At 54.7% G+C, this 26,372-nt stretch overlaps 1 protein-coding gene across 13 annotated transcripts in view; it reads right to left on the reverse strand.

Annotated features, from left to right (window-relative positions):
* LOC105494360 (6-phosphofructo-2-kinase/fructose-2,6-biphosphatase 3) overlaps positions 1-26,372 on the reverse strand; it is a 318,705-nt gene that overhangs the window by 228,151 nt on the left and 64,182 nt on the right. For 5 of the 13 annotated variants that reach the window (XM_071070503.1, XM_071070504.1, XM_071070502.1 and 2 more), the window contains exons 2-14: positions 22,697-22,822; positions 21,114-21,210; positions 20,233-20,299; positions 19,645-19,719; positions 19,220-19,276; positions 16,740-16,864; positions 15,566-15,773; positions 14,915-15,061; positions 14,717-14,821; positions 13,480-13,609; positions 12,446-12,508; positions 12,253-12,317; positions 10,004-10,177 (exon numbers count right to left, since the gene is read on the reverse strand). In XM_071070503.1, coding sequence (XP_070926604.1) covers positions 10,004-10,177; positions 12,253-12,317; positions 12,446-12,508; positions 13,480-13,609; positions 14,717-14,821; positions 14,915-15,061; positions 15,566-15,773; positions 16,740-16,864; positions 19,220-19,276; positions 19,645-19,719; positions 20,233-20,299; positions 21,114-21,210; positions 22,697-22,822 — 1,439 coding nt within the window. Of the gene's footprint in view, positions 1-561; positions 5,195-8,171; positions 8,195-10,003; positions 10,178-12,252; positions 12,318-12,445; positions 12,509-13,479; positions 13,610-14,716; positions 14,822-14,914; positions 15,062-15,565; positions 15,774-16,739; positions 16,865-19,219; positions 19,277-19,644; positions 19,720-20,232; positions 20,300-21,113; positions 21,211-22,696; positions 22,823-26,372 lie in introns of those variants that run through there. The other 8 variants (XM_071070509.1, XM_071070505.1, XM_011762712.2 and 5 more) reach the window with 5 other exon arrangements.

Here is a 26,372-nt window from a genome sequence, read left to right on the forward strand (position 1 = left end):
GGCGTGGGGAAGGGGGATAGAAGGAAGGGAGTAAAACCGACATAGGGCCAGGCACAGTGGCTCACGCCTGTAATCCCAGCACTTTGGAAAGCAGAGGCAGGCAGATCACCTGAGGCCAGTTCAAGACCAGCCTGGTCAACACGGTGAAACCCCATCTCTAATAAAAATACAAAAATTAGCCAGGCATGGTGGCGCACACCTGTAATCCCAGCTACGCGGGAGGCTGAGGAATGAGAATTGCTTGAACCTCGTAGGAGGAAGTTGCAGTGAGCTGAGATCGTGCCGCTGCACTCCAGCATGGGCGAGAGAGTGAGAAACTCAGTCTCAAAAATAAAAATCAAATAAAAATTAATAAAAATAAAACATGAAGTCTATCAATTAGAAGAAAGACTGAGACAGCTCATTCTCCCCAAATGCAGGCAGGAGACACTCTGTACTTGAACATCCTGTTGAAGGGAACATAATGAAGCGGTGAGTTGGCAGCTCCGTGGTGCATCTGCCATAAACATCAATTAAAGACTCTTCTTCCCCCACGAAAAGACCAGAGGTTCACTTCGTCCATGTATTTCAACCAAGTATTTTATTGGTCTGGCAACTGCAAAATATACAAATTTCTGAAAGGCATCTCCTGTTGGAAAGCTAGCATAGCTTTATATCCCAGGTCATTAATTCAGACAGATACATAGAACACAGAGAAGTCATAAGTCACACATAGAAGGCTCCCAAACCAATTAACAACAAAACCCAATCTCTACGGCTTTCTATTGTTTAGGCTCCTTATACATATTAAATAAATAAATAGCACATCTGCTATCAAAATAATACAAAAATAAATTTCAAGTATTACAAACGAAAATATCATTGGTGTGGTTCCAAACAGTTTTTCTTCTCTCCCAAAACGAAGAGCTTTGCCCGTGGTCTCAGGACAGAATAAGGAGAGGGGGAAACTCACCCAAAAACAAATAGACAAAGTTAAAAATATTGGTCCCCATTATTTTTTTTGTGGGGTGGGGAGTTGGTAAGAATCGGTAGACGCCAAAATTCATGACTGTAGCTCAAACCCACCCCTGCCCCGTCCAACGTCCCCTCAAAAGGCAGGTCACTGGCTTGCAAAGTGGGCAGTGTTCTCCTTTCTGTAGAATCTCCCTCCCTGTCCAGATTCATGTTCCCTCTCTTCCCATCTAGGCCCTTCCCAGACTAAAGGCCCGTGTTAGGCCAAGGCTTCTATATTTAGGTATTGATTTTAGCTAGTCAGAGGGGAGAGGGGAACACAGCTTTATCAAGCCCCTATCTGTATCGAACTTCAGAGTTGATGTTCAAAGAATGAGGCCTGCGAAGGGGACACGAGAAACTATTCTCGAGAGCAAAGCAACAGGCCTTTCATGTCAAATCGAAAAATACAACCAAGTGAAGCACAATCATGCACCCATGCACGCCCACCCCCTACCCACACACTCTGATGAGACTCAACATCCAGGGAGAGAGAGAAAACTGTGTGAGTCTGGAGTTGCACGGGAATGCAGACAGAGGCATCCTCTCCAGCAGATGCCAGCCAAAGCGGGTGTGATGGGCAGGGAGGGCTTGAATGGTTCAGCGTGAAAATCCCCCACTTGATTGTACGATATCTGAAGCACAGCCTCAGTTCCTACTCAATTCCAACCGGGAAAAAAACATGCATTCTTTAAAAACTCTTCTCGAAAAACAAACAGCAACAGCTCTTCTTGAAAAACAAAGAGCAACGGCTCTTCTTTCCACGCCCAGTTTCAGCTGTCTAAATCCCCCGCCCTCACCCAGGACCTGTCCCTTGAGCTGGGAGGAGGATCTCGGGGCTCACAGCAGAAGGCAGGAAAGAAAAGTGACCTTTGGCACCAGCTTTGAGACGTCCTGAAAAGGGTCATTTGGACAAACTCTGCTGCCTGCCGAGTTTCCAAATGGTTTCATCTGGGCACGAGACCGCCCCCCGCCCCACCTACCCCAGGGTTTGAGGCAATGACAAGAAACCAACAGGCTGAGACGACAGGTCCCATGCTTTCCATCACCACAGAAATGTCACGGATGCCATGAAGGGAAGGCCAGGACAAAGTCCACTCTTCCGACTTCCCCAAGGCACTGGCAGAGTGCCAGGCACAAGGCAGACGCTCCAAGACAGTGTGCAGGCAGCTCTGGAAGCAGCAGCTGGGAGTGAGGCCTTGCTCGGGCCACTGTCCCCACCTGGGAAGAGCAGGGACAGTAATGCAAGTGCTGGGGAAGGACGCCAGGTGTTCCGCTCCCCACCTTCAGAGGCTCCAAGCCCCCCCAGGGCAACACACCCCAACATCTACGTTCCTGAAGAGAAGGTGTGACGCTCAGGTCACACTTCCGCCATCAAAAAAGTGCAAAAGCCAGCAGCTCCAGGAAAGTGTGTCTCAGCTCCCCCCAAGTCCAGGTTGGAGGAGAGAGGGGCCCTGGAGGGCCCAGTTCTCATATTTCAGCAAAATACTCCCCTCTCCCCGGGCAGCCAGCCTGCCCTTGAACATCTTTGGAGGCAGAACGCAGGCCTGAAAGGTGTGCGGACCAGCGGGACAGCCAAAGTGTGGACCACCCAGCCAACTTGCATGTCGGCTCAGGGACTTCTTGCAGAAGACGCCCCAGCCCAACACCTATCCACGTCCATTCCCATGAGGCGTCTTCCCAGGTCAAGATGCATCAAACAGCCACGTGGAAGTTTTTACCCATTCCTTGACCTTCAGCCACTAGGAGCTTGCCTCCTTTAATTTTAGGATTCTGCCACCAGTGTGGTCTTCCCAGCTCCAAATGTGCCAGGAGATCACAGAAACAAAATAAAATGGCACAGTGTCCCCAGTGGCCTCTTGTCAGGACCAGCACTCATCACTCTCCCCAGGCCTTGTAGGTCTCCGAAGCTGGACACTCCTAGGAAACCCAGAGAGTGGAGGTTGGGGCCCCGCGGCTAAAGGCAGGGTGCCAGGGACCCACATGGCTTTCCGGTGTCCAGTGGCTGAGGGGACACAGAGGGTGCCAAGCATGGTTCTCTTCGGCCAAGGCTCCCCTGCTGCTCCATCCCACCCTCTCCAGAAGAAGTCCTCAGGATACGATGCGCCTCGGGCAGAGGGCAGGACACAAGCTAAGCTGCAGAAATGGAAACGGAATGGAACCAACACGTCTGCTTCAGTGTTTCCTGGAGGAGTCGGTGCTGCTCCGGGAGCCTTTCATGTTCTGTTTTCAGGAGAAAAGAAAGGTGGGGAGGGAGTCAAGGTTTGCAGCTGGCTGGCTTCTAAAGCAGAAGACGCCGAGTCATGCAAGGGAGAATTCTTCCCTCCCTCCATCCCGGACAAAGAACAGGACCCAAGAAAGGTGCTGCCAATCCCACAGGCGGAAGACAGCCCAGGTGGGCCCCAGAACATGACGGAAGATAACCCCAGAGTCTCAGAGAAGGGGCTGGGCGCCAGGCCAGGAGCCCGCCTGGTGGGGGCCGTGTGGCTCCGGGAGGACCGTGAGCTACGCAGTGCTAGGCGCCAGGGACCACAGGAGCCTCATGCTCATGACCCCATAGAAATTCCACAAGGGGAACCTCACCGGCCCCAGCCAGGCAGATGAGCCTGGGGCCTCCAAAGACACACAGGCCCCTTCCTCTCAACTCAGCCCACAGCAGAGCCACACTCCCAGCTCCTGCACCCAGATTCTGGGAACACAGCTTGACAGGCAGAACACAGGTGATACATGGAATGGCTGGACATGGTGGGGAGGCCCAGGCGGGAAGCCAGGCAGAGGGGGCTGTCGCTAAGACCCTGCCCCACTTCTGATCACAATGGCCCTCGCAGGGAGTCCCACCCCTAAGGCACTGGCCAGTACCAACCCCCCCCCCGAAAACATGTTCCGATATTAGTGGGGAACATGACTGACTGCAGCCACTGCACAGCAGGCCTCCTTCCCCGACCTCCTTCCCCTACGCCTCAAAAAACAAGAAAACATACAATGTTTAAAACTATTCTCTCCAATCCTCAGTGTCTCCACCCAGACTGCTCTAAAGACGGTGGGAGAGCCCAGGCACACAGGGCCACCACGGCCCACGCCCACCCCACACAGAACTGGGGGTCCGAGGCTGCAGCCATCCACAGGGAGGAAAGTCACAGGGCTGGGCAGCATCAAAGCTCTCGCCCAGGCCTGGGCTGGACTCAGGAACCCAGGTGATGGGTGCCCGCTGGGAGGTAATAGGTGCCTGCTGGGGGGTGATGGGTGCCTGCCGGGAGGTGATAGGTGCCTGTCAGGAGTGATGGGTGCCCACTGGGGGATGATGGGTGCCCACTGGGGGATGATAGGTGCCTGCCAGGGGATAACGAGTACCTGCTGGGAGGTGATAGGTGACTGCCAGGGGATGATGGGTACCCATTGGGGGTTGATGGGTGTCTGCCGGGGGATGATGGGTGCCTGCTGGGGGGTGATAAATGCTTGCCGGGAGGTGATAGGTGCCTGTCAGGGGGTGATGGGTGCCCATCGGAGGATGATGGGTGCCCGCCGGGGGGTGATGGAAGTGATGGGTGCCTGCCGGGAGGTGATAAGTGCCTTCCAGGGGGTGATGGGTGCCCATCGGAGGATGATGGGTGCCCGCCGGGGGGTGATGGAAGTGATGGGTGCCTGCCGGGAGGTGATAAGTACCTTCCAGGGGGTGACGGGTGCCCATCGGAGGATGATGGGTGCCTGTCGGGGGTGATGGAAGTGACGGGTGCCCGCCAGGAGCGGGGGGTTCTCTCCAGAGAGCCCTGGGTCCTCATATCTAGGGAGAGCCCCAGCCGGGCTGTGGGATCAGAGAACAGGGCTGACATTTCCCTCCACATCCGCTGGCTCCGACCTGTCCTCACCACCACCAGCCCACGGCTTCCGGCACCCACAGATGATGGCGATGCAACAATGACAGCGGAGAGCCTGCAAGACCGGGTGACGTCCACGTCCTTCACCCAGGGGCCCCGGCTCAGGACACGTGGGGGGTGAGAGACAGACTAGAGAGGACCTCACGACAATGGTGCTGCACTTCACACCCTTGGCATGGAGACAAATGAGCCCCGCACTGCACGATGGCCAGTCTGCACACAGAGCCAGGTGCCGTGACGCGGTGCAGAACGGAGGGACATGCACCCAGGCATTTACCTTCCACGGTTAGTAAGGAGAAAACTTTGAGAAAATGTGACAGACAGTTCGTCTTTCAAGCAGAGTGGGGAAGAGGAAGAAACAGGTTGGAAAAGGAAAAAAAAAAAAATCTTTAGTAGGGTTTTCTAGTGTGCATTTGAAATTTTAAAAATGAAGGTTGCATCACAAATGCCAGGTGATCTCTCGATCCCAAGCAGCTGGCACAGCCCCCAGGAAGGCACTGCAGAGCGCCGGGTCCGGACAGTCGTTCACCCCCATTTTACTGGGAAACCAAGATCACAGGGGTCAAAAGACTCTAGGCCAGGTGCAGTAGCTCACGCCTGTAATCCCAGCACTTTGGGAGGCTGAGGTGAGTGGATCACCTGAGGTCAGGAGTTCGAGACCACCCTGGCCAACATGGTGAAACCCCATCTCTACTAAAAATACAAACATTAGCCAGGCGTGGTGGTGGGCGCCTGTAATCCCAGCTACTCGGGAGGTTGAGGCAGGAGAATCACTTGCACCCGGGAGAAGGAGGCTGCAGTGAACCGAGATTGCACCACTGCACTCCAGCCTGGCAACAAGAGCAAAACTCTGTCTCAAAAAAGAAAGATTTCAGGCCACTGCCTTGAGACCCCAGGGGTTTCCCCTTCCCAAGTCTGAATGTTCCTGCTGCCCCAGAGAAGAAATCCCTCGGGTTACAGAAGGGTATCCAAATGCTGACCCAATGCCAGCGAGCCCCGAAGTCTCCACAGGCCCAGGGCACCAAGTTCCTCCCTGACAAGAACAGCACTGCCGTCCGCCATGCACTTCCTAGGGGCCAGATGTTCTGCTAAGTGCTGTATCTAGAGTCCCATTAGGAAAACTTTATGAAGTTATTATCTCCATATTACAGATGAGGAAGCTGAGGTCCTAGAATTGCTTTAACGTGCCCGTGCCAAGGACAGAGGCCAGGAGGAGTAGAACCAAGACGCAGACCTGGCTCGGTCTGACTTTCATCATAAATTCTGGTCACAGAGCCCAGGTGGACTCCTAGAATCAGATGTGGCTACAATCCTAGACGTGGGGTCACGCACCCAGAATGGACGGGACAATGGGACTCCAGAGTGAAATTCCGACCTGAGTCAGGTGCGATGGGTCCACAGGATGTATTTTTGCTGAGCAGGAGGGATTCTAGCAAAGGCACTATAATGTCAGTCTTGGAGATGGACAAGATCAGCTTTAGCGGGTCGGAGACTATCCCCGAATGGTTCTTCCTAGTACAAAGATTTCTTTCCTGGCAACATCAGGCCACGGGTCTAACGCAGGGGTCCCTAACCCCTGGGCTGTGGACCAGTACCCAGTCCATAGCCCATTCAGAGGCAGGCCACACAGCAGGAGGTGGGCGGTGGGCGGGCCAGCCAGCACTAACACCTGACTCAGAGGAGCATATATGAACCCTACAGTGAACTGTGCACACGAGGGATCTAGGCTCTGCGTTCCTTCTGAGAATGTAATGTCAGATGATCTGAGGCAGAACAGTTTTATCCCCAAACCATCTCCCACCCTGCTGTGGTGGGGAAAATTCTCTTCCATGAAACGGGTCCCTGGTGCCAAAAAGGTTGGGGACTGCTGGGCTACAGGATCAGGACACGCACAGATATAAAACCTTCAGGCTCCAAATGCAAAGGCAGGTTTCCCACAGGGAGAAGCCCAGATCCTGAAGTGCTGCACACTGGCCCGGCACATCACAGACACTGGCCCTGAGGATGCAGGGCGTGCCCCCAGAAGCTGGAAGTTAAGGGCAGGCCCACCTTAGGTAAGCAAAGCCTGGCCGTGGGAAGCAGCTGCAAGGGAGTGGCTGTGGGGGGACACGAGGGTCCAACAGCTGCCTATGCCTTGCAGGCTGCAGGGCAGGGGCCTCAGGACAGCAGCAGGGAAAGGTGAACCCTGCTGGAAGCACGGAGCAGTCACTCAGCCCCTCACCCATTAAACGGGGCACTGACTGTGCTTCCGATCTCTCAGGGTGGTCTTAAGGAACGTGGGCATGGGGGACACTGGCATATCCTCTGGCCCTTCACCCCTTCGCCACCAAAATCTGAGTGCCATGCCCAGCCTCTCCTGTTTCCAAAACCCAGCCATGCTTTTCAGTCTCAGGCTGCACTCCTCATTACACCTCTCCAGTTTCTGCATAAAGTAGCAAAGGTAACTTAAGGAGCAAAGAGGAAATAAAGGGGAGGTGTGTTTTTGGGGGGCACGAGGGTGACACTTCATGGTGGCTGTCATTAAGGTTCTGTGGCAGAAAGTCCTCTGCTCCCGGTGAGGGCAGGATCCCAGAGTGGTGGGAACACAGCCCCAGCTATCCAGGGGCTGCCAGAGCTAAGACTGAACCTGAAACTCTGCAGAGAGCTCTGGGAGGAGCAGAGGTGACCACATGGGTTAGAGATGGAAGCCGCACCCAGCCCTGGGTGTGACTATGACGCTGAGCAGGCTCCACCCCAGGACAAACGGATCCTCAAGAAGGGCTCCACTTGGAACTCTTTCGGGGCATGGGGGATCCTCACGGGGAGGGAGAGGCTCAGAGCTCAGGCCCCAGCACACTCCCACTATTCACACAGGTTTGTTTTACAGATTAGGCTCTGAGTAAGTTTTCCTTTCAAAACAAGACACTCCTGGGGCAGGAGGGGGCTTTATGGCTAATGGCACCTGGCGCAGATGCAGCTCGCCACCGAGATATGATTCGGAGAAGGAAATGTGGACTTATGCTGAGCCCTAAACCACGGCCATTACAAACCACGACCTGCAGCCCTGAGGGTCACGGAGAAGCCAGCTGTCGTGCGGCGGTGTTGGAACACACGCAACCGTAGTGGAGCCACCACCACCTCCTGCACCTTTTTCTAAAAACATTCAGGAATCTCTCCTCCCTGCTCCCACGCCCATCTCCTCCTTCCCCCGTGAAGACCTCGGATCACAAAACTGCTCTCATCCTCAATATTTTAACAGGCAGGAGGCCAACTGAGCAAGCAGGAAGAAAGCGGTGAAGCAGCAGCAATGATCGGAGAGATACTTACAGACAGGCTTGCCCTAGCAAAGGCTGCGGAGGAGAAGCAGAGAGAGAAGTCAGTCAGGAGGCGCAATCTGCAGGGACGAAGCCCTGCAAAACCCCAGGCCAGCCCAGCCAGCAGCTTCAGATGTCCCTAAGAACCTGGCCAGTCTGAAGGACTGTCCTCCCGACACCAGGGGCAGCTCTGAAGCGGACGGGAGGATGCAGCCCCTGCCACTGCGTCCTCCACAATGGAGGTCTGTGCAGCTCAGGATGTCAACCCCCTTCCCCAGCCTGGTCCCCCCAAGCATCAAAGCAGCGGCCTCTGAACTTCCAAATACAACCGCACATTTCCATCAGAACGGATGCCACAGGGACACCATTTCCGTTCTGCTGGCTTTTCATGAAAACCCTCAGATCTGAGACCCACCAGGGAATATTTATGAGGGCTCTCCCAATCCTGCCCCCGTCATGTGGAAAGCTAAGGAGACTGAGGGCCTGGGAGGAGAAGAATCTGGGCGATTAAATGCTGCACTCATGTTAGTGTTGAACTACCACCAAAGCCAGGCCTCCAGGCTTCCGCTAATCACAGCCACCTCACCGTGTCTACGTGTCCCCACCACGTGCCCGACACTGGGCCTAATGCAGGGCACGAATCCCCCCATCTGATCTGCATTCTGCACTGCCACTGTTCCCCCATTGCCTGGATGAGAAAACTGAGGCCTGCAGAGGTTAAGTGACCTGTGGAGGCTGCGGCAACTCGCAGGTCACATTCCAGACACCACCAGGTCTAAGGAAGTCTCGGAAAAAGCGGGAAGAGGGGGCAGACTGAAGAGGATGCTCAGAGCCGGCAACAACATCCGGCTCATCAACAAACCTGACCGGACGCTGCACTAGGCTGATTTGTGGGGCCAGGCCTGGTGGGTGGAGGTGGGACAGACCCTTGGGTGGTACCTGAATTTGAGCCCAGAAATTTCTACATCTCACATATTTGCAAGGGTTCCTGGCTCTAAAGGAAAAGACCAGTTTTCTGAAAACAAATCAATGTCTAATAACCAAAATCTTCCAGCCTGTAACCTTCAAAACTAATGAAATAAGTGAAATCGGGTTGGTTTTTTTTTTTTTTTTCCTGAGACGAGTCTCCCTGTCGCCCATGCTGGAGTGCAGTGGCGCCATCTAGGCTCACTGCAACCTCCACCTCCCGGGTTCAAGCAATTCTCCTGCCTCAGCCTCCTGAGGCTGGGATTACAGGTGCCTCCTCAGCTGGGACTACAGGTGCCCGCCACCACGCCCGGCTGATTTTTATATTTTTAGTAAAGACAGGGTTTCACCATGTTGGCCAGGCTGGTCTCAAACTCCTGACCTTGTGATCCGCCCGCCTCGGCCTCCCAAAGTGCTGGGATTACAGGCGTGAGCCACCGTACCCAGCCTTGTTTAGGTTTCTCACTACCGCTGGGATAACCATGTTATTTATGGGAGAAAGTGGCCACTCTCTTTGTTTTAGAAATAACCATTCACAAATGTGAACGGGTCTTGGACATCTCACTCTTCCTTCTGCACTGCCTGCTTCTGCCCTGTAAAGACCCCATCCTCAGAAAGGAGGCGAACGCAGTCACAGTTGTCACCAGCAAGGAGAGTCCCCAGGGCCTCAACTTCGGAGGGTGCTTCTCATGTTCTCCCTCAACACACATGTGTGTGCACATGCCCCCGTGACACACGTGCACAGACACCTACAACACACACATGCACACTCACACACACACCCCCACACATTCCTGCAAACACACACGCAATCGCAGATCTGCGGCGTCACGCCCGGCATGCGTCCCCCAGGCAGGAAGGAAAGGGGAGTGCACTGACTTGTCCGGGCAGCTGCGTGGGCACCTCCGGGGGCAGGCAGCTGGGCAGGGCGGCCGAGGTGGAGGCCACATGCTCCTCAAAGCTGTTGATGCGAGGCTTTTTGGTGGGCTCGGGGCTGGCTAGCGGGGTGACACTATTGCGTCTCATGAGCGGGTTAGGTCCCTTCTTTGCATCCTAAGCAAGACAAAGACAAAAGAGAGAAAGGCGACAGTTACAAAGAAGGGGAGGAAAATTAGCCCCAACAAAGTTTATCTGCTCCTGGATTTTAGGGAGGCAACAAGACTGACCGAGGGGAGTGGCCGGGACCATGGACCAGGGACCGCGGACCAGGGACTGTGGACCAGGGACCACAGACCAGGGACCACAGACCACGGACCAGAGACCACAGACCATGGACCAGAGACCACGGACCAGGGACCACAGACCAGGGACTACGGGCTGCTGAGTGTGTGGCAATTCCCAGGCAGCAAGAATGGGGGTGATTCCCTCCCATGCCCCTTCCTCGGATGGTTCCAAAGGATTCCCCACACAGACAAACACGGTGCTTGCAAAGCAAGGAGGGAAAGAATGATAATCACAGCAGAGCATGAGGTCGGAGAAAAGAGCTTTGCTTCCAGCCTCTCTGAGAGCTGAGGACGGGCATCTAGGAGGGACAGGCTGGGCCTGAGGCTCCCAGGATGGGGAGGGGAAGGCACCTGTGCTGACTGCCTTCCGCCGACCTGAGGCCATCTGTACTCCACAAAGGGCACCCTGGCTCAGGATGGGGCACGGAGGCTGCAAAACCAGCCTGGAGACCAAAGGGGCAGAAACCTCGCAGCAGGAAGCAGGTTCTGCCGGCCAGGACCAGACCCAGCCCTCCCACGGGAGGGACAGCGTGATGGGGTGCGGGCCTCCAGCCTCAGAACCGGGGTCTGTCTCCGTCATGGCCCTGCCCCATTCCCTGCAGGGAAGAGCTCCAGGACCGGCTCAGGCCCAATCCCATAGCTGGGGCAGTGGTTCCCTGACCGGGGCTGTTGTCATATGGCTAAAGGCAGGACAGCATCCAGTGACCCATATTCCGAAGGGGAGGGGGTGACAGGGACCAAGGCGGCCAAGGGACCCCGTCCTCTCTCAGGTCAGCCCACCAGCCAGGCAACTGCCAACGACTGGGCAGACACCTCATCCCTTCATGCCAAAATCTGACAGCCAAGCTTCTTGGGACAAGGACAGTCACCTGTTTTGGGAATGCCATGATGGAAAGTCACGCTCGGTCTAAGAGAAAGGTCTGACTAGTACTAGCAAAGTGTTGTACTTTTGGCAGCCTGTACACCGTGAATTCAAACTCACTTTCACAACGCACATCCACCTGGGCAGAGGTCCACTCTACTCAGTCAGAGGCAGCCTGGCCCACCTCCAAATGTCAGGCCTCCCCACAAGGTAGAGAGCAGCCGCACGGCCAGGCCTCGAGGTCTCCCGAAACACCTCCCCACCCGCCATCCCCCAGGCCTCCGCTCTCCACGTCACTCCTCTTTTAACACCGTGTTCTTGGCGGCTCTGAGCCTAATGACATGCACGTGGCGGCGCTGACCTGCTGCTCCTGTTTGAAACAGTAACTCTGGAGACTGAAAGCACGGGTTTTAGCTGCCAGAAAGGAAAGGCACCAAGAACTGTGCTATGCTGATGTTAAAAGAGAACAGAGGCTGGGCACAAAGGCTCACACCTTTATCCCAGCACTTTGGGAGACTGAGGCAAGAGGATCACTTGAGCCCAAGAGTTCAAGACCAGCCTGGGCAACAAAGCGAGACCCCCATCTCTAAAAAACCGAATAAATTAAAATTAGCTGGGCATGGTGGTGCGCACCTGTAGTCTCAGCTACGCGGGAAGCTGAGGTGGGAGGATCGCTTGAACCCAGGAGGTTGAGGCTGCAGTGAGCCGTGATTGCGCCACCGCACTCCAGCCTGGGGAACAGACTGAGACCCTGTCTCAAAAAAAAAAAAGAAAAGAGAGAGAACGTATCTTCCTCACTAATATTCACATCTCGAGCTCAGCAGAAATGGGAAGAAGAGGACACAGGAAGGAAGAAAAAAAAGAAAAGGCCACAGAACAGATGGGCAGGAACACAGAGGTGCTGAGGAAGGCAGCCAGCAGACCCATGGCCACATACAGGCCAGCACCTGCAGGAAAGCGGCCCTGGGGCCTCCTGAGCACCCATCACCCACCAGGGCTATCGTGTGATGATGGCCAGGATGAGGCTTGGGGCCTCCACTCACCTCTGACCTCTCCCGGTGCGTGCTGACGGACTCCACATTCAGGTAGATGGATTCCACACGGCAGCCTGGAGGGCGTGGGATGGGGGCAGAGGAAGCTGCTGTTAAAGGGACAGCCCCGCTTACAGCCCACGGCCACAAGAAGCTGCTGTGGCCACCTTCAGGGGGATAGGGCTTGGCAGGGGTTGCTACTCACCATAAGCGACAGGCGTCAGTTTCAGGACAGTGTGAAGAGGGCATTTCAGGTAGGGCATCTCCTCTGAAATGGAAATTGTACACCCACAATTAGAAATGAGACACAGCCAGGCGTGGTGGCTCAGGCCTATAATCCCAGCACTTTGGGAGGCCGAAGCAGGTGCATCACCTGAGGACAGGAGTTCGAGACCAGCCTGACCAACATGGCAAAACTCCATCTCTACTAAAAATACAAAATTAGCCAGGGTGTGGTGGCACGTGCCTGTAATCCCAGCTACTCAGGAGGCTGAGGCAGGAAAATCGCTTGAACCCGGGAGGTGGAGGTTGCAGTGAGCTCATGCACTGCACTGCAGCCTGCGCAACAAGAGCAAAACTTTGTCTCCAAAAAAGAAATGAGACATGAGGGTGGGAGAGGCATAGAAAGACCTCTATGGTCCCCCCACAAGGACCCTCGGAAGCACTGTCGGGCCGGGGCACCTGTCCCCAGCCACAAGCTGCCCCGGGCAGCAGATGGCCCCAGAAGAAGACTTTAGCCCAAAGAGCACCATCAAACCAAACCAAAACACTCGCCCTCACAATGACTTAACAGCTGGGGAAAAAAGTCACTCCCAAACAACGTAGGTCTGTCTAGGGATTCAGCTGCACTGGACTGGACATGCTAAGACTTAACATTTCAATCTGATTGTCAGAGTTTTCCGGGCTGTTTGTTCCTTAGAGGGTACTGAAGAGAAGAGCAGCCCCTACCCCAAGACAAGACCCTGGGATGTGTGGAGCCGGGGGTGGGTCTCGGGGAGGTGTTTATGAAGCAATGAAGTCCCAGGCATCAACCTGGGCTCCACGGCATTTCCCGAGGGCTTCAAGGAAGCACTGGACAGAGAGGACCTGAAACAGCCAGGAGCTGACACCTGTGCCCTTCTCCTAACACCCCATGGCACAGCAGCCAACACAGGACAGGCCACGGCAGGTCTGCAGCTGACCCCTCGAGTGCCAGTCCCCTCCTCCCTCCATCCTGGGACCCCGGCCTGCCCGAGGTACCTGCGCTCTTATCCAGGAAGTAGGCCAGCAGGCAGCGCAGGACGGCCTGGTGGCAGATGACCAGCACGTTCTCCTGCCGCTCCAGCTCCATGATCACCGGCTCCAGGCGCTGGACCAGGTCCTGGTAGGACTGAGCACAGAGGGCCGGGCCCACGTGAGCTCAGGGCACTGGGGAGGGGCTCTGCCACTGGCCATGGCCTGTATCAGACCGGCCAGAGAGCCATGTAAAATCAATCACCCATCATCAGCAGTGGTTGAGAAGCGGCAGGGTTTAACGTGGACTACTGCTCAGCCATCAACAGAGTGAAGCCCTCCCCCGCTCCCACACGGGGGAACCTGGAAAACCCAATGCTGTGTGAAAGAACCGGGCCCAAAGGCATGCGTGGCATCTGATTCCATTTACATGGAATGCCCAGAATAGGCAGATCCAGATGCAGGAAGCAGACGGGCCGGTGCCGGGGCTGGGTGGGGCAGGCGGGAGCGGCTGCTAACAGATCTGGGTTTCTTTGTGCAGCGAGGGAAAGGCCTGGAATATGTGGTGATGGCTGCCCGGCACTGTGAGTACACTAAAATGCACTAGATCGTAACTTTAACCTGAGGAAAATGGTCCCTTTTATGTGATGTGTATTTTCTATCAATTTAAAAATGTAAAAAGCAGCAGAAGGGCTGTGACTTTAGAAAAAGACCAGAAAAGGCTCTCTGCTGTGCTAACCAGGGCCCCGGTGTGTAAGGCCCAGTCTGAGGCCAGAGGACAGTAGGGCACAGAGGCCTGAGGCACGACACTGCTAAGCAGGGCACGAGCAGGGAGGACACACCCGGGCAAGGAGGACACACCCGGCCTAGGAGGATCCCATCTGTAGAGGAGGCAGCAGCATCCTCAGCCACAGCCACCCGGGCACTGTGCTTGGGGAGGCACAGACGCTGCCCAGGGGATGTAGAGCCACCCCTCCTGCCAGCCTGCCCACCACCCTGCCCAGTAGACCATCACACACCACCTTCCTCCTCTCCCACACGGTTCTAGGTCCCTAGGGAAACATATCTCATTTCTGCTTATGGGAAAATGCACTTCTCCCCAGGCTGTTAGAAGGTTCAGTTTGGGGGGACTCAATTCCGAGGTGGAGGGTGTAGGAGCCCCCAGAACCCACACGGAAGCGAACTCCCTGAAGGGGTGGCCCAGCCCTGCACAGCAGTGGCCGTGTGCGCTGGGGTCCCTCAGCCCGCCCCAGCCTGCGCTCACCTCCCCAGTGGGGTAGCGGTAGTAGTACTTGTCCTGCTCCCGCAGCGCGTACTCCTCAGGGTAGGTGTCCCTGATCTCCTCGTAGGTCAGCTCCTCACAGACGCCCTGTGGGGACACAGTGGTCACTCAGGGGAACAAACCACAGGGGTGTCTAGGGCCTCTTGGGAAGCCGTTCCATGCCCGCCTCCCAGGACTCACCGCGTCGATCTCATTGAGCGCCTTCCACTGCTCATACGGCAGCCGCAGCGCCTCGGCCGTCTGGATGGTGCTCTTCAGCTGGCTGGTCCACACACGCAGGTCCTTCAGGTTCTGCTCCTCCACGAACTTGCTCAGGGCACTGGCAAACTGAGAGGTGGTGGAGAGGGGCCACTCATTCCAGATGCCCGCAGCTCCTCCAAGAGCCAGGGGCTGGAGCAGGCAGCCCACGTGGGGCTGTGCACTACCTGCTTACACCGTGGGGGCCCCAGGCCACTCGGACAGCCACAGTAGCACACACCCTCCCCAGAGACCAGGCTCAGCTCTTCCTTCCCCCCTCTTCCTAGTGCACAATTGCTCACACATCACACTCGTGCAGAGATACACACACCACACACAAATACACACACACATACATACATACAAAGTAACACAAAGACACACACACACACAAAGCCACATGGATAGGCATAGACACACACACATACAGAGATGCACACAGATATGCATAGGGACACGCAGGCACACACACAGATAACACACACAGCAGGCATACCAAGTAGCAGCAGCAGCAGCGCACACCTCCCCACCCACCCTGCAGACCCTGCAACCGCCCCGCAGCCAGAGCGGCCCATGCCGCAGCACACCCCGCACCTTCTTGCCCCGGCTGGACAGGCCCGAGTCGCCCCCGATGCGGCCCTGGAGGTTGTGCTCGTTCTCGCCATGCCGGCACAGGTAGATGGTGCGCGGCTGCACGTGGATGTTCATCAGGTAGTACACGATGCGGCTCTGGATGTGGTCCTGCACCCGGTTCACCAGGAACCTCCGGCCCACGTCAATCACCTTGATCAGCGACAAGTCCCTGCAGAGAGACCCCACCAAGGACCACAGCTCAGGCCACTGCCCACAGCGGGACGTACCCGGCCTGGCCCAGCCGGTCTCCAGAAGATGCGTTCCCCAGGGAACAGCAAGGCAGGACTGTAGGCCCCTCCAGAGCACAGACCGAATCCTTCTAAGCGGCAGAGCATGTGCGTGCAACAACTCCCACAGCTGGTGTCTGGCTGTGAGACTGGCTTGCCTCCCAGAAAAGGGGGAGAAAAAATTTTAAAAATGGAGATAAAAAGAAAGGGGCCTATGCGTGGCTCATGCCTATAATCCCAGCACTTTGGGAGGCTGAGGCAAGAGGACTGCTTGAGTCTAGGAATTCAAGACCAGCCGGGGCAACATAGCAAGACCTCATCTCTACTAAAGAAAAAAAAAATTAGCTGGGTGTGGACAGCCACACCTGTAGTCCCAGCAACTCAGGAGGCTGAGGCAGTAGGATTACTTGAGCCCAGAAGTTTGAACTTGCAGTGAGCTATGATCATGCCACTGCACTCCAGCCTGGGAGACCCTGTCTCTAAGCAAGTAAGCAAGTAATAAGTAAGTAAGTAAATAAATAAATGGAAAGAAAGTAAAGGAAAGAAAAAAGAAAGAAACTATCAGAGGGACAGTAGCAAGATCAGCCTCAACTCTATGTTGACTTCCTATACTTCTACAGTGTTCAAAATATTCCCACTGAATATGGTTTGTCGTCAGGGATTGTTTTTAAAAGATATTTTCAAAGAGAATTGATAAAGGTATCCAGCAGCTGTGTGTGAATCACCTGAGGCCAGGAGTTCAAGACCAGCCAGGGCACCATAGCGAGACCTCATCTCTACAAAAAAAAACTGTCTTAAAAAAAAATTTTGTTTTTAAGGTATCCAGGAGCACATGCTTTGTGGGAACATCAAGAATGCAATAAGAACTCTCATGTGGGTCTGCGGAGACGGCCAGCCATGGGAATCACCTGTCGCATTTGTCGGGGTCTAGGGGCTGGTAGCTGGCTTCATAGCAACTGATCCTCTTCATGAAGTCGTCCATGGCTTCTGCGGAGTTGCAGTCTTTGTAATCCGGGCTGGAGATTTTAACTTCCTGCAACACCACAAAGGGGCGGCTGATGAATCACGCGGGAAGGCTTTCTGCCGAGATTAAGCAGGATTTGGGGCTTTCAAAAGGGGAGCGCACAGAAGCCTCAGTACAAAGATGAGCCGGCCCAGCATGTAAGAGAAAGGGAAAAAGATCCTGGGGGCTGAGTCACAGCCTGATGTTACATGGGGAGGATTCCCTGGGGAGATGGAGAACTGCAGCCGGAAGGACAGAGACAGGAAACCCACGGGGATTCCATAAAGGACACCTCTGAATGCTCCAGCAAGTCAGGATCTGTCCCGTGCCGGAGGCACCGCCAGACAGCCTGGCGCTGAACTCAACCGAGCTCCACGTGGGCACCTGCAATGCTCCCCGCGCCGGGAGGAGGCTGCTGGTTCTAAGGTGCGCTCAGGAGTTCCCAGAGATGCCTCTGGCCTTGTGTGGCTTCTCCTCCACCCCTCAACCACCCGAGGCAGCCCCAGTGTGACCAGTCTGCGGTTAACTGCTTCTCCAACTAGGGCTGTGCCTGCTCCTTTCCAGGGCTCGCTCTCCCAGGCAACAACACAGGTCTACCAACACCCACAGGGGCACAGGCCCCAGAAACCAGCTGGATTTTAGGGAAACAGCATCTCTGAATGCCTGGGCTCTTTTTCTCATCAACCACTGCTGTCACTGAGAGGCAGCCACTCTTCAAAGACTCGAGTCAGTGGGGAGTTGTGTCTCTGTCCTGGCAGAGTTTCAGCTGGGGAAGATGGGAAAGTCCTGGGGATAGTATGTGGTGGTTGCCCAACAATGCAAATATAATTTGCTGCTGAACCGCGCATTTAAAAAACGGCTAAGATGGCGGGGTTTGGTGGCTCACGCCTGTAATCCCAGCACTTTGGGAGGCCAAGGCGGGCAGATCACTTGAGGTCAGGAGTTTGAGACCAGCCTGGCCAACATGGTGAAACCTCTGTCTCCTCTAAAAATACAAAAAAATTAGCCGGGCATGGTGGCACACGTCTGTTATCCCAGCTACTCAGGAGGCTGAGGCAGGAGAAATGCTTGAACCCAGGAGGCAGAGGTTGCAGTGAGCCAAGATCACACCACTGCACTCCATCCTGGGCAACAGGAGACTCCATCTCAATAAATAAATAAATAGAATGGTTAAGATGGTAAATTTTACATTATGTATATTTTACCACAATTTAAAAAAAAAAATCTAAGTTCACAAATGCCTGGATCTACAAAGCTGCTTTGAGATTTCATCAGAAAGAGATGTCCGAACACGGCGGGTTGGGGCAAATGATTATCTGTTTGTGGACAACCAGACAAATGCTAAACTCCTTGCTAAGCACATCGGTGACCGCTCACTGGGAAAAATGACTTCACAGCTGCACCCTGCTGTCAACTGAGGGGAATGAGGAGTGCCGAGCCCAAGAAAGGTGGCAAACCCTCTGTTTAGGTGATTTCCTCGTACTCTGAGCCTCCTCCTTTGCACCCACTGGACAAATCTAAACTGACTTTTCACAATTCAAATAGCCCTTCCTGAAACAGGAATTCATTTCCTAAAGATATCTAGAAATACGTCCACCACCGGGGCTAACACATGCTTAGCATCCCCTCTAAAGATGCAAAGATGCCAACACCACAGCGTCCCAGTGTACGTTTTCAGAACTGCTTTTCTTTACAGAATTGTCATATTCTAATATGTTTAAGCTGAAAATTGTCTCCAACACAGGGTGGCGGCCTGTAGTAAGTCTCCATAGTAACAACTCCTGTTTATATATATTGCTATCAAGTGGCAACACTGGAGAAATTCATCAAGTTATGGTGCCAAGTGCCCTCAGTTTATCTGGGCAAGCTCCCGTGCACAGCACAGACAGGAGGGTTCGTGGCAGGTTCACAAGATGAATCGGCAGGAAGACAGTCTCACCTCCCAAACTTAGGGGGCTGCTGAGCCCTACGGACTCTTGCCACTGCCCAAGCATTCTTACCTCCCGGAGCCGTCAAAGCAAGCGACCCGCTGCTGCCTCCTGTCCCGCTGGGGGCAATGAGATGCCCTCTGCCCCGGCAGCCCCATCACCACTAGCTGTCAGTCTCCTGCCACCAACAGAAACTACTCCTGTCTCCCTGAATTATTTCCTACGTCCCATCCAAGCCTGCCCACTGCCCTAGATGGAGCTAGTCCCTCACAGGACAGGCCTCTGGGTTAAAAACGGCTCTGTAGGTCTGACCTCCCAATCAACAGCCAACTGGGGGCTGCTCGTCCTAAGGGCTCAGCTGCGCTTCCGAGCCGGACCCGGTCCCCCACTTCCTCAGACTGCAAATGTCCTTGTGGTCTACACTGCTGCAGGAGCCTGGGGTTCCCAGCTGTCTTACCATGATATTGGAGGCCACAACTGTAGGGTCGTCACACACGGACTCGATGAAAAATGCCTGGTGGAAGTGAGGTGGGGATATTAGAAAACAAACACCATGAAGGACCAACCTTGCCATCACTGCGATGTCATCGTCCGGACAAGGTGGAAGCACGCCACCCACCAACTCCCACAGACAGGAAAGGCCACCTCCTCACTGCTGCCTCCCGCCACCACCCCTCTGGGACACCCCACGGCCCCCAAGAGCCCTACCACACAAAGGCCCTAATTTAAGGCCGCAAAACGTGGGCAGCAGGAGAGGAGGGACTGAGCAGACTCAGGAACATGGGCAGCAGGAGGGGAAGGACCAAGCAGGACTCAGGCTGCTTCCTGAGGCCTTTTCCTGTCTCCCGAGCCCTCTAGCACAACACAAGATGCTCAGCTCACCTTAAAGTCATTTTCTTTGGCAAAATGAAGGATCATGTGTCTCCTCTCTCTGGTAGTATTGGTGGCATCGAAAACCTGATGTGGAGAGCAAAGGGCCAAGAAGACGACTCTAAGTTTGAGTTTAACAACGTTTACCAGAACAGCAAGGATGCCAGGTCATCATCTCCAGCAATAAGTCCCAAAAGCGCTTCAGGGGAGCTGGTGCCTGCCCACAGTCCCCTCCAGGGCGCACCCACGGGGCAGGCCTCCCCCAACTACCAACAGCACTCAGGGGTGGTAGCATGGGGGGAATACCCCAAAAGCAAACAAGCAAAACAGTAACGTGCAATGGGACAGTGTACAAGGAAGGGCCAGTGGTCCTGTGGGCCACCCAGGTCCTGCCCACCCTGGAGGTGGGGGACTGGCCGCAGAGGGGGTGGGTCCCTGAGTCCATCCCATATCCGCCTCCCTGAGCCACTGGGCTGCCCTGGCCCCCTGGTTTCCTCCACCCTCAGGGCCAGAGGCACAGGTCTCAGTACACCCCAGGCCAGTGAGGACGCCCTCCTGGGTGGGACTGGACATTGAGCCAGCTACATTCCCTGGACTTACCGCAATTTGTCCCCCTTCTTTCGCCAGGTAGCTTTTGACATCTCTCAAGGCAGCTAAGGCACACTGCCTGGAATGCACAAGAGATACCAAATGTCAGCGCTAGTGCATCCGCTGGGGCAGCCCAAGAAACCCCCGACGCACCCTGACAGGCAGAGTAACTGGTGGTTCCATTCTACACTGCTCAGCACTGGGCAGGCTGGCCAGCGCCCCTCAGGCCCAGAGGCTACCAACCTGGGGCCCTGCACAGGTGGCTTCAGGCACCCTCGGGAGGCGGTGCTGGTGCCAGGCTGCACACGGGAACCACTCCTGGGGAGCTGCTAAGAAATGGCTGCCCAGAGCCACCCACAGAGTTGCGCTAACTGGTCTGGGGTGGGGCCTGGCATCAGGGGTTTTAGCATCCCCCAGGAGACTCCAGCCCATGCAGCCGGGGCCAAACACCCTTGCACTAGGGTTTCACAATCAACTCGCACTTAACAAGAAATCCTTTCCAAACATAAACAGACACTGTTGGCAAACAGGACTTGCTAATTCTCAGTGAGGGTGCTTCTGCGGCTGTCCCAGTGAGGGTCAGCTCAGTGAGACCCTCAGGGAACAGATGAGAGCAACCTCAGAGGGGCAGGGGGGCTTGCTGCCACACTGCACAGCCCTGAAGGCCACCAACAGGAGCCACCCCGCAGGCCGGCTTTCTCTGCCTCCTACAGAGCCTGGCTCAGAACAAAGCAAGCTGAAGCCAGCAGCCCAGCCTTACTCCCCCGGCCCAGCCTTACTCCCGCGGCCCAGCCTTACTCCCGCGGCCCAGCCTTACTCCCCCTGCCCAGCCTTACTCCTGCAGCCCAGCCTTACTCCCCCGGCCCAGCCTTACTCCCCCGGCCCAGCCTTACTTCCGGACTTTCATGGCTTCCTCATTGTCGGGGCGGAAGAAGTTGTAGGAGCTGTACTGCTTCACAGCCTCCCGGCGATATTCCCCGACGTTGAAAACTGTGGACGGGAAAGAGGAGAACAGCCTGGATGATTGAGCAGGAGGAAGGGGCCAACTCACACTGGGATCGTGGGATCGACCAAAGGCAGAGCCACCCAGCCAACCACGCTGACTGAATGAGATGATACAACATGGAAGCAATGGCGGCACTCAGTCCTGCGCTACCCTCAACTCCTGAGGACAGCAGGCCACAGGCAGCCGGCTTCCCCAGTCCAGCTGCAATGCCCCTGCCACATGCTCTGCAACACTGTCCCCTCCAGCCAAGTCTACAATCCCAGTCTCATCCCAGTCTCACGATATCCTAAACCAGAGACTGACACTGTGAAGATGGGTTGGGGGAGGCCCCAAGTCTAGCAAAAATAGGGACAACACATTTCCACCAATGGTATCAGAAAGTGAGTGGGGTCTCACGCCCACTGCCAGATCTAGGTCAGCCCTTCTGCTGGTGCAGCCGCCAGGGCCAGGGCCGGGGGAATGTGTTCCATGGTTCCTGGGCACTGAGCTGGGCACAGCGGGGATGGTAAACACAAAAACCATGCCCTCAAAAGAGGGGTGGGTGGGAGATGAGCAAGGGTTAAAAAATAACCAGTTGGGTACAATGTTCACTATCTGGGTAACAGGTTCACTAGAAGCCCAGTCCCCATCAATATGCAATATACTCAAGTAACAAACAGGCACATGTACCCCTAATCTAAAATAAAATTAAAAAAAAAAAACCAGTGCCTATCCACCTATCCACAAGATGTGCACCATCTAGTTGGGAAGACCAAGCAGAGATTCTTAAACGCATCATCTACAACAGCGGTCCCCATCCTTTTGGGCACCAGGGACCCCTTTCGTGGAAGACAGTTTTTCCATGGACAGGGAGGGGCTGTGGGTGTATGGCTTTGGGATGAAACTGTTCCACCTCAGATCATCAGGCATTAGATTATCATAAGTGGCACACAACCTAGATCCCTCACATGCCCAGTTCACAATGGGGTTCACTCCTATGAGAATCTAATGCCACCGTTGATCACACAGGAGGAGGAGCTCAGGTGGGAATGCTTACTCACTGCCACTCACTTCCTGGAGCCCGGTTCCTAACAGGCCACTCACATAGCAGTCCACAGCCCGGGGGTTGAAGTCCCTTCATCTATGGTATGCAGTGCTTAGGGCCATCAGCAGAGGAATGTTAGCTAGGACTGAGTGCCACAGGAATGTAAAGGACTGAGGTGGCCGGAGATGGTTTTGAAGGAGGTGAAATTTGAGTCAGGGCAGGATTTAGGGGAGTGGGAAAGAGAATGGCCAATGAGGAAAAAACCCCAACAGAAGAAGGGTGTACACAGAGTGTGGAGGAGGATCCAGCTGCACGGGAGGCAGGATCAGACTCCCCGACCAGGGGACAGATGTGCCTGGGTTGGTCCTGCCTGTGAAGCCAGCAACTGAGCTGGAAAGGTCAAGTTTTTGCATTTGCAGGGGACTGGCCTCAAGACCCAGCCTCACCTTTTGTGGGGACGCCAATCCAGTTGAGGTAGCGAGTCAGCTTCTTGGAGATGTAGGTCTTGCCCCTGGCGGGGAGGCCCACCATGACGATGACGGTGGGGGAGTTGGTCAGCTTTGGCCCACAGGCTGGAAAAACAAGCAAGAAGGGTGTGTCATGGACCAAGTGACCGGAGAAGAGGAGCAGAGGCCACGCCCAACAATAACGCTGAAGAATTTCACCAAAAATATTTTTGAGACAGGGTCTCACTCTGTTGCCCAGGCTGGAGTGCAGTGGCCACCAGAGGTTACTTCCGCCTTGAACCTCTGGACTTAAACAATCCTCTGGTCTTAGCTTCCCCAATAGCTGGAACTACAAGTGTGCACACCACCATCCCTGGCTAATTTTTTTTATCTTTGTAGACATGGGATCTTGCTGTGTTGCCCAGGCTGGTCTCGAACTTCTGCAATCCTCCCAGAGTGCTGGGATTACAGGCATAGCCACCATACCCAGCATTCATTGAAATTTTCATTTCATCTCCCCATCCTGCAGTCCCTGGCATTGTACCAGAGAGGGACCAGGCAACCCTAGTGGCCACAGCCCCCCAGCCACTCCCTGTCCCTCAATCCTGCCTTTAGGTTCTACTTGGCAAAGACAGTCCCAACACCAAATTCCCGAGCTGATACACACAAACCCAGCAGGGAACCAGTGACTGACACCACAGTGGAAGTGGAAATGCCCCTGTGGGTGGGAGGAAAGGACTGCTCTTGCCAGGGAGGGTGGGGCTCATAGTTGAGAGGGTGGATTCCAACACAACAAGGGGACAGAACAGGGGTCTGGGGCCCCGGGGTCAAGAGACAGAGAGGCCCACCATCAATACCCGAACCTCCACATAGGAGGTATGGGCAGCATTTCTAAAAAACAAAAATCTTTAAAAACGTAATTTCTAAAAGTAGGAGTTTACAGCCAGGCACGGTGGCTCATGCCCGTAATCCCAGTACTGTGGGAAGCCGAGGCAAGAGGATCACTTGAGACCATGAGTTTGAGACCAGCCTGAGCAACACAGCAAGACCCTGTCTCTACAAAAAAATTAATTAAAAAAAAAAATTAGAAGAAAATGAAAAGAGTTTATCAAATCAAAGTAGGTCAGGGAGGCAGAATGCTAAAATTACCCCAGTGGACAGGTAAATCCTCCACGCCTGAGCCTCTCACCCTGTCTGACCCCCTCTTCTGGTGCCAGGCTCGGATGAACACTGGGGTACTGCCGAGGGAAGGGACGGTACGAAGCCTCAGGCAGGGGCCGGAGCTGTCTCCAGGAAACCTGGATATGCTCTTGCCTGCCAGCTCCCTCCTGGCTTCCACGGCTACACAACGGTCTCGGCATCTCAGTAAGACAGCACAGCAGGGAGCGGGGTTTTGCTGGGTTTTTCAGAAAGCAGCCAGAAGCCCCTGTTCTGGAAGCCAAGGACCGAGTATCTTCCCGGCTATCGCCTGGCCCTGAGAGTCTCAGGCAACTCCCGCATCCTGCCGACATGCAAGCTCCAGGGCCAGATGATACCCGCCAGCTCCCGCCTGGGCGGCACTGCCCAGCGCCCACTGCCACGTGCTCAGCCTGGCTGTCCTCACCATCCCCAGACACAGCCCGCATGGCCTGCAGGAAATCCTCTGAAAGCTGCACACAGAACCAGGCAGACGTCAGACTGGACAGAGGCCCTGATGTCCGAACTGAGCAGGCTTAGGCTGTGGAAGCCGCCACCCTCAGATGGGCAGTGGCTCAGGGAAGAAGCCCCTCTGTCAGCCGGATCCCCCCACAGGGCTCCAGACTGGAGTCAAGGTCCAGGATCTGCTCCTAGGCCTGGAGGCGGGGACGGGGAGGCAGGCATGAAATGTGGGTCTTTGTCCCCTCCACGCGATCTGGAGACCATTAGTGGCCTTCTCAGCAGGCAGAGTGAGGAGACAGACAGGCTATCTGCGGATGAGGAGATGCTCAGGAGATGCTAAGAGCCCTGGGCTGGCATGCCCTTGGTGTCCAGTGACCTAGAACAAACAGTTCCTTGAAATCAGACGCTTTTCATTGCCCAGGGTGAGCCAGGCATCCTGAGCACGTAAGTGGAACAAACAAGCACAAAGCACCCAGGGGCTTTCTTGTGTCCCCAGGAGCACACAGAGAGATGGTGGCCTCCCTGAAAGCCAGTGAGGCACACCCCACTGTGCCCAGGGTCATTCTGGCAGCTGTAGCTGCCACATCAGAAAAGTAGCAGCAACTCCTTGGAAACAATACCCATCCACTGACTCCTCCCCCAGGCCAAGGGGCCCTCCTGGTCCTACCAGGTGTCCCCACCACACCGCTGCTCCTAAGGACACCCAGATATGCAGAGACCGATGCACACACATACTTTCAGCTGTGCACATGTGCAGAATATCTCTGTCAGAACCACGCCAAGGAAGCAGAGGCTGATTGATTTATCCAATAGGGGATTATGTCTACACATTAATCATAGGAACAAATATCCTCTGGCAGTAGACTTTTAGGGAGGGAAAAACAACAACAATAAAGACAGCAGAGTAAATACCATAGGGCAAAAGTTCAGACTGGATTTCAAACCCAAATAAACCACCAGTCCCTTCTTGGCAAAGCAGAGCCATTCTGCCTATGCGCTGGTTTCTCGTACAGTGAGATTCAAAGAGAGGGGCGCCAGAGGTGTTTGCAGCTGTCCCTCCCTTCGGACACCCACCACTGTCTTGGACAGATGAGGTAATCACAAATCCTCACTAAATCTTTGAGTCTTACTTTCCAACCCCGGCCCCTTTTAAAACCTCATAGCATACCTCATGTTTCCAATTCTGTGACCCTCAGTTTCTTCTTCTCTTCTCAATGGGCCTTTTTAGCACCAAAAAGGAGACACCCCCACCTGCCTCATCACCCTCCCTGGCAAGACACAGTGATTAGAAAAGATAGGTATTGGCTGGGCACGGTCTCCCACCACTTTGAGCAGCAGAGGAGAGCAGACCACCTGAGGTCAGGAGTTCAAAACCAGCCTGGCCAACATGGCAAAACTCCGTCTCCACTAAAAATACAAAAATTAGCCAGGCTCAGTTGCAGGCACCTGTAATCCCATCTGCTGAGGCAGGAGAATCACTTGCATTCGGGAGGCAGAGGTTGCAGTGAGCTGAGATTGTACCACTGCACTCCAGCCTGGGCAACAGAGCAAAACTCTGTCTCAAAAAAAAAACAACAAAAAAATTAGAGTTTAACACAAGATTTTCCAAAGAGTAACTGTGTGTCTCATTTCATTTTATGTAAATGTTTAATATTTTAACTTCTTTTTCACACACACAAAGTTTTGAAAGTTGTGAAACTTAAATGTATTTAGATGTGGACTTTATATGCCAATTGAAACATGCCTGGGGGAACACAGATGTCACTGCGTCACAGGGGAAGGAAGCAACTGTGTAAAGACCCTGGGTAACAGACTAAACACCCGAATTGAGTCTGGGGGACTCATGCGCAAAGTATTGTCGTGGTTATGACCATGGCCATTTCGGCAAATCCTCCCAGAAAGTTATCAAGTCCCAAGTACAGAGCTTCGATTCTGCAAGGTTGTTACGTTCACAACACGCTCGCTCGCTGGGCACATGTACCAGGTGCATGCACTGTGTACCCGTGAGACAGAGGCTACTTGGGGAAGACAGGGTCAG

Source organism: Macaca nemestrina, chromosome 9 (genome assembly GCF_043159975.1).
Source record: "Macaca nemestrina isolate mMacNem1 chromosome 9, mMacNem.hap1, whole genome shotgun sequence".
Taxonomy (NCBI): domain Eukaryota; kingdom Metazoa; phylum Chordata; class Mammalia; order Primates; family Cercopithecidae; genus Macaca; species Macaca nemestrina.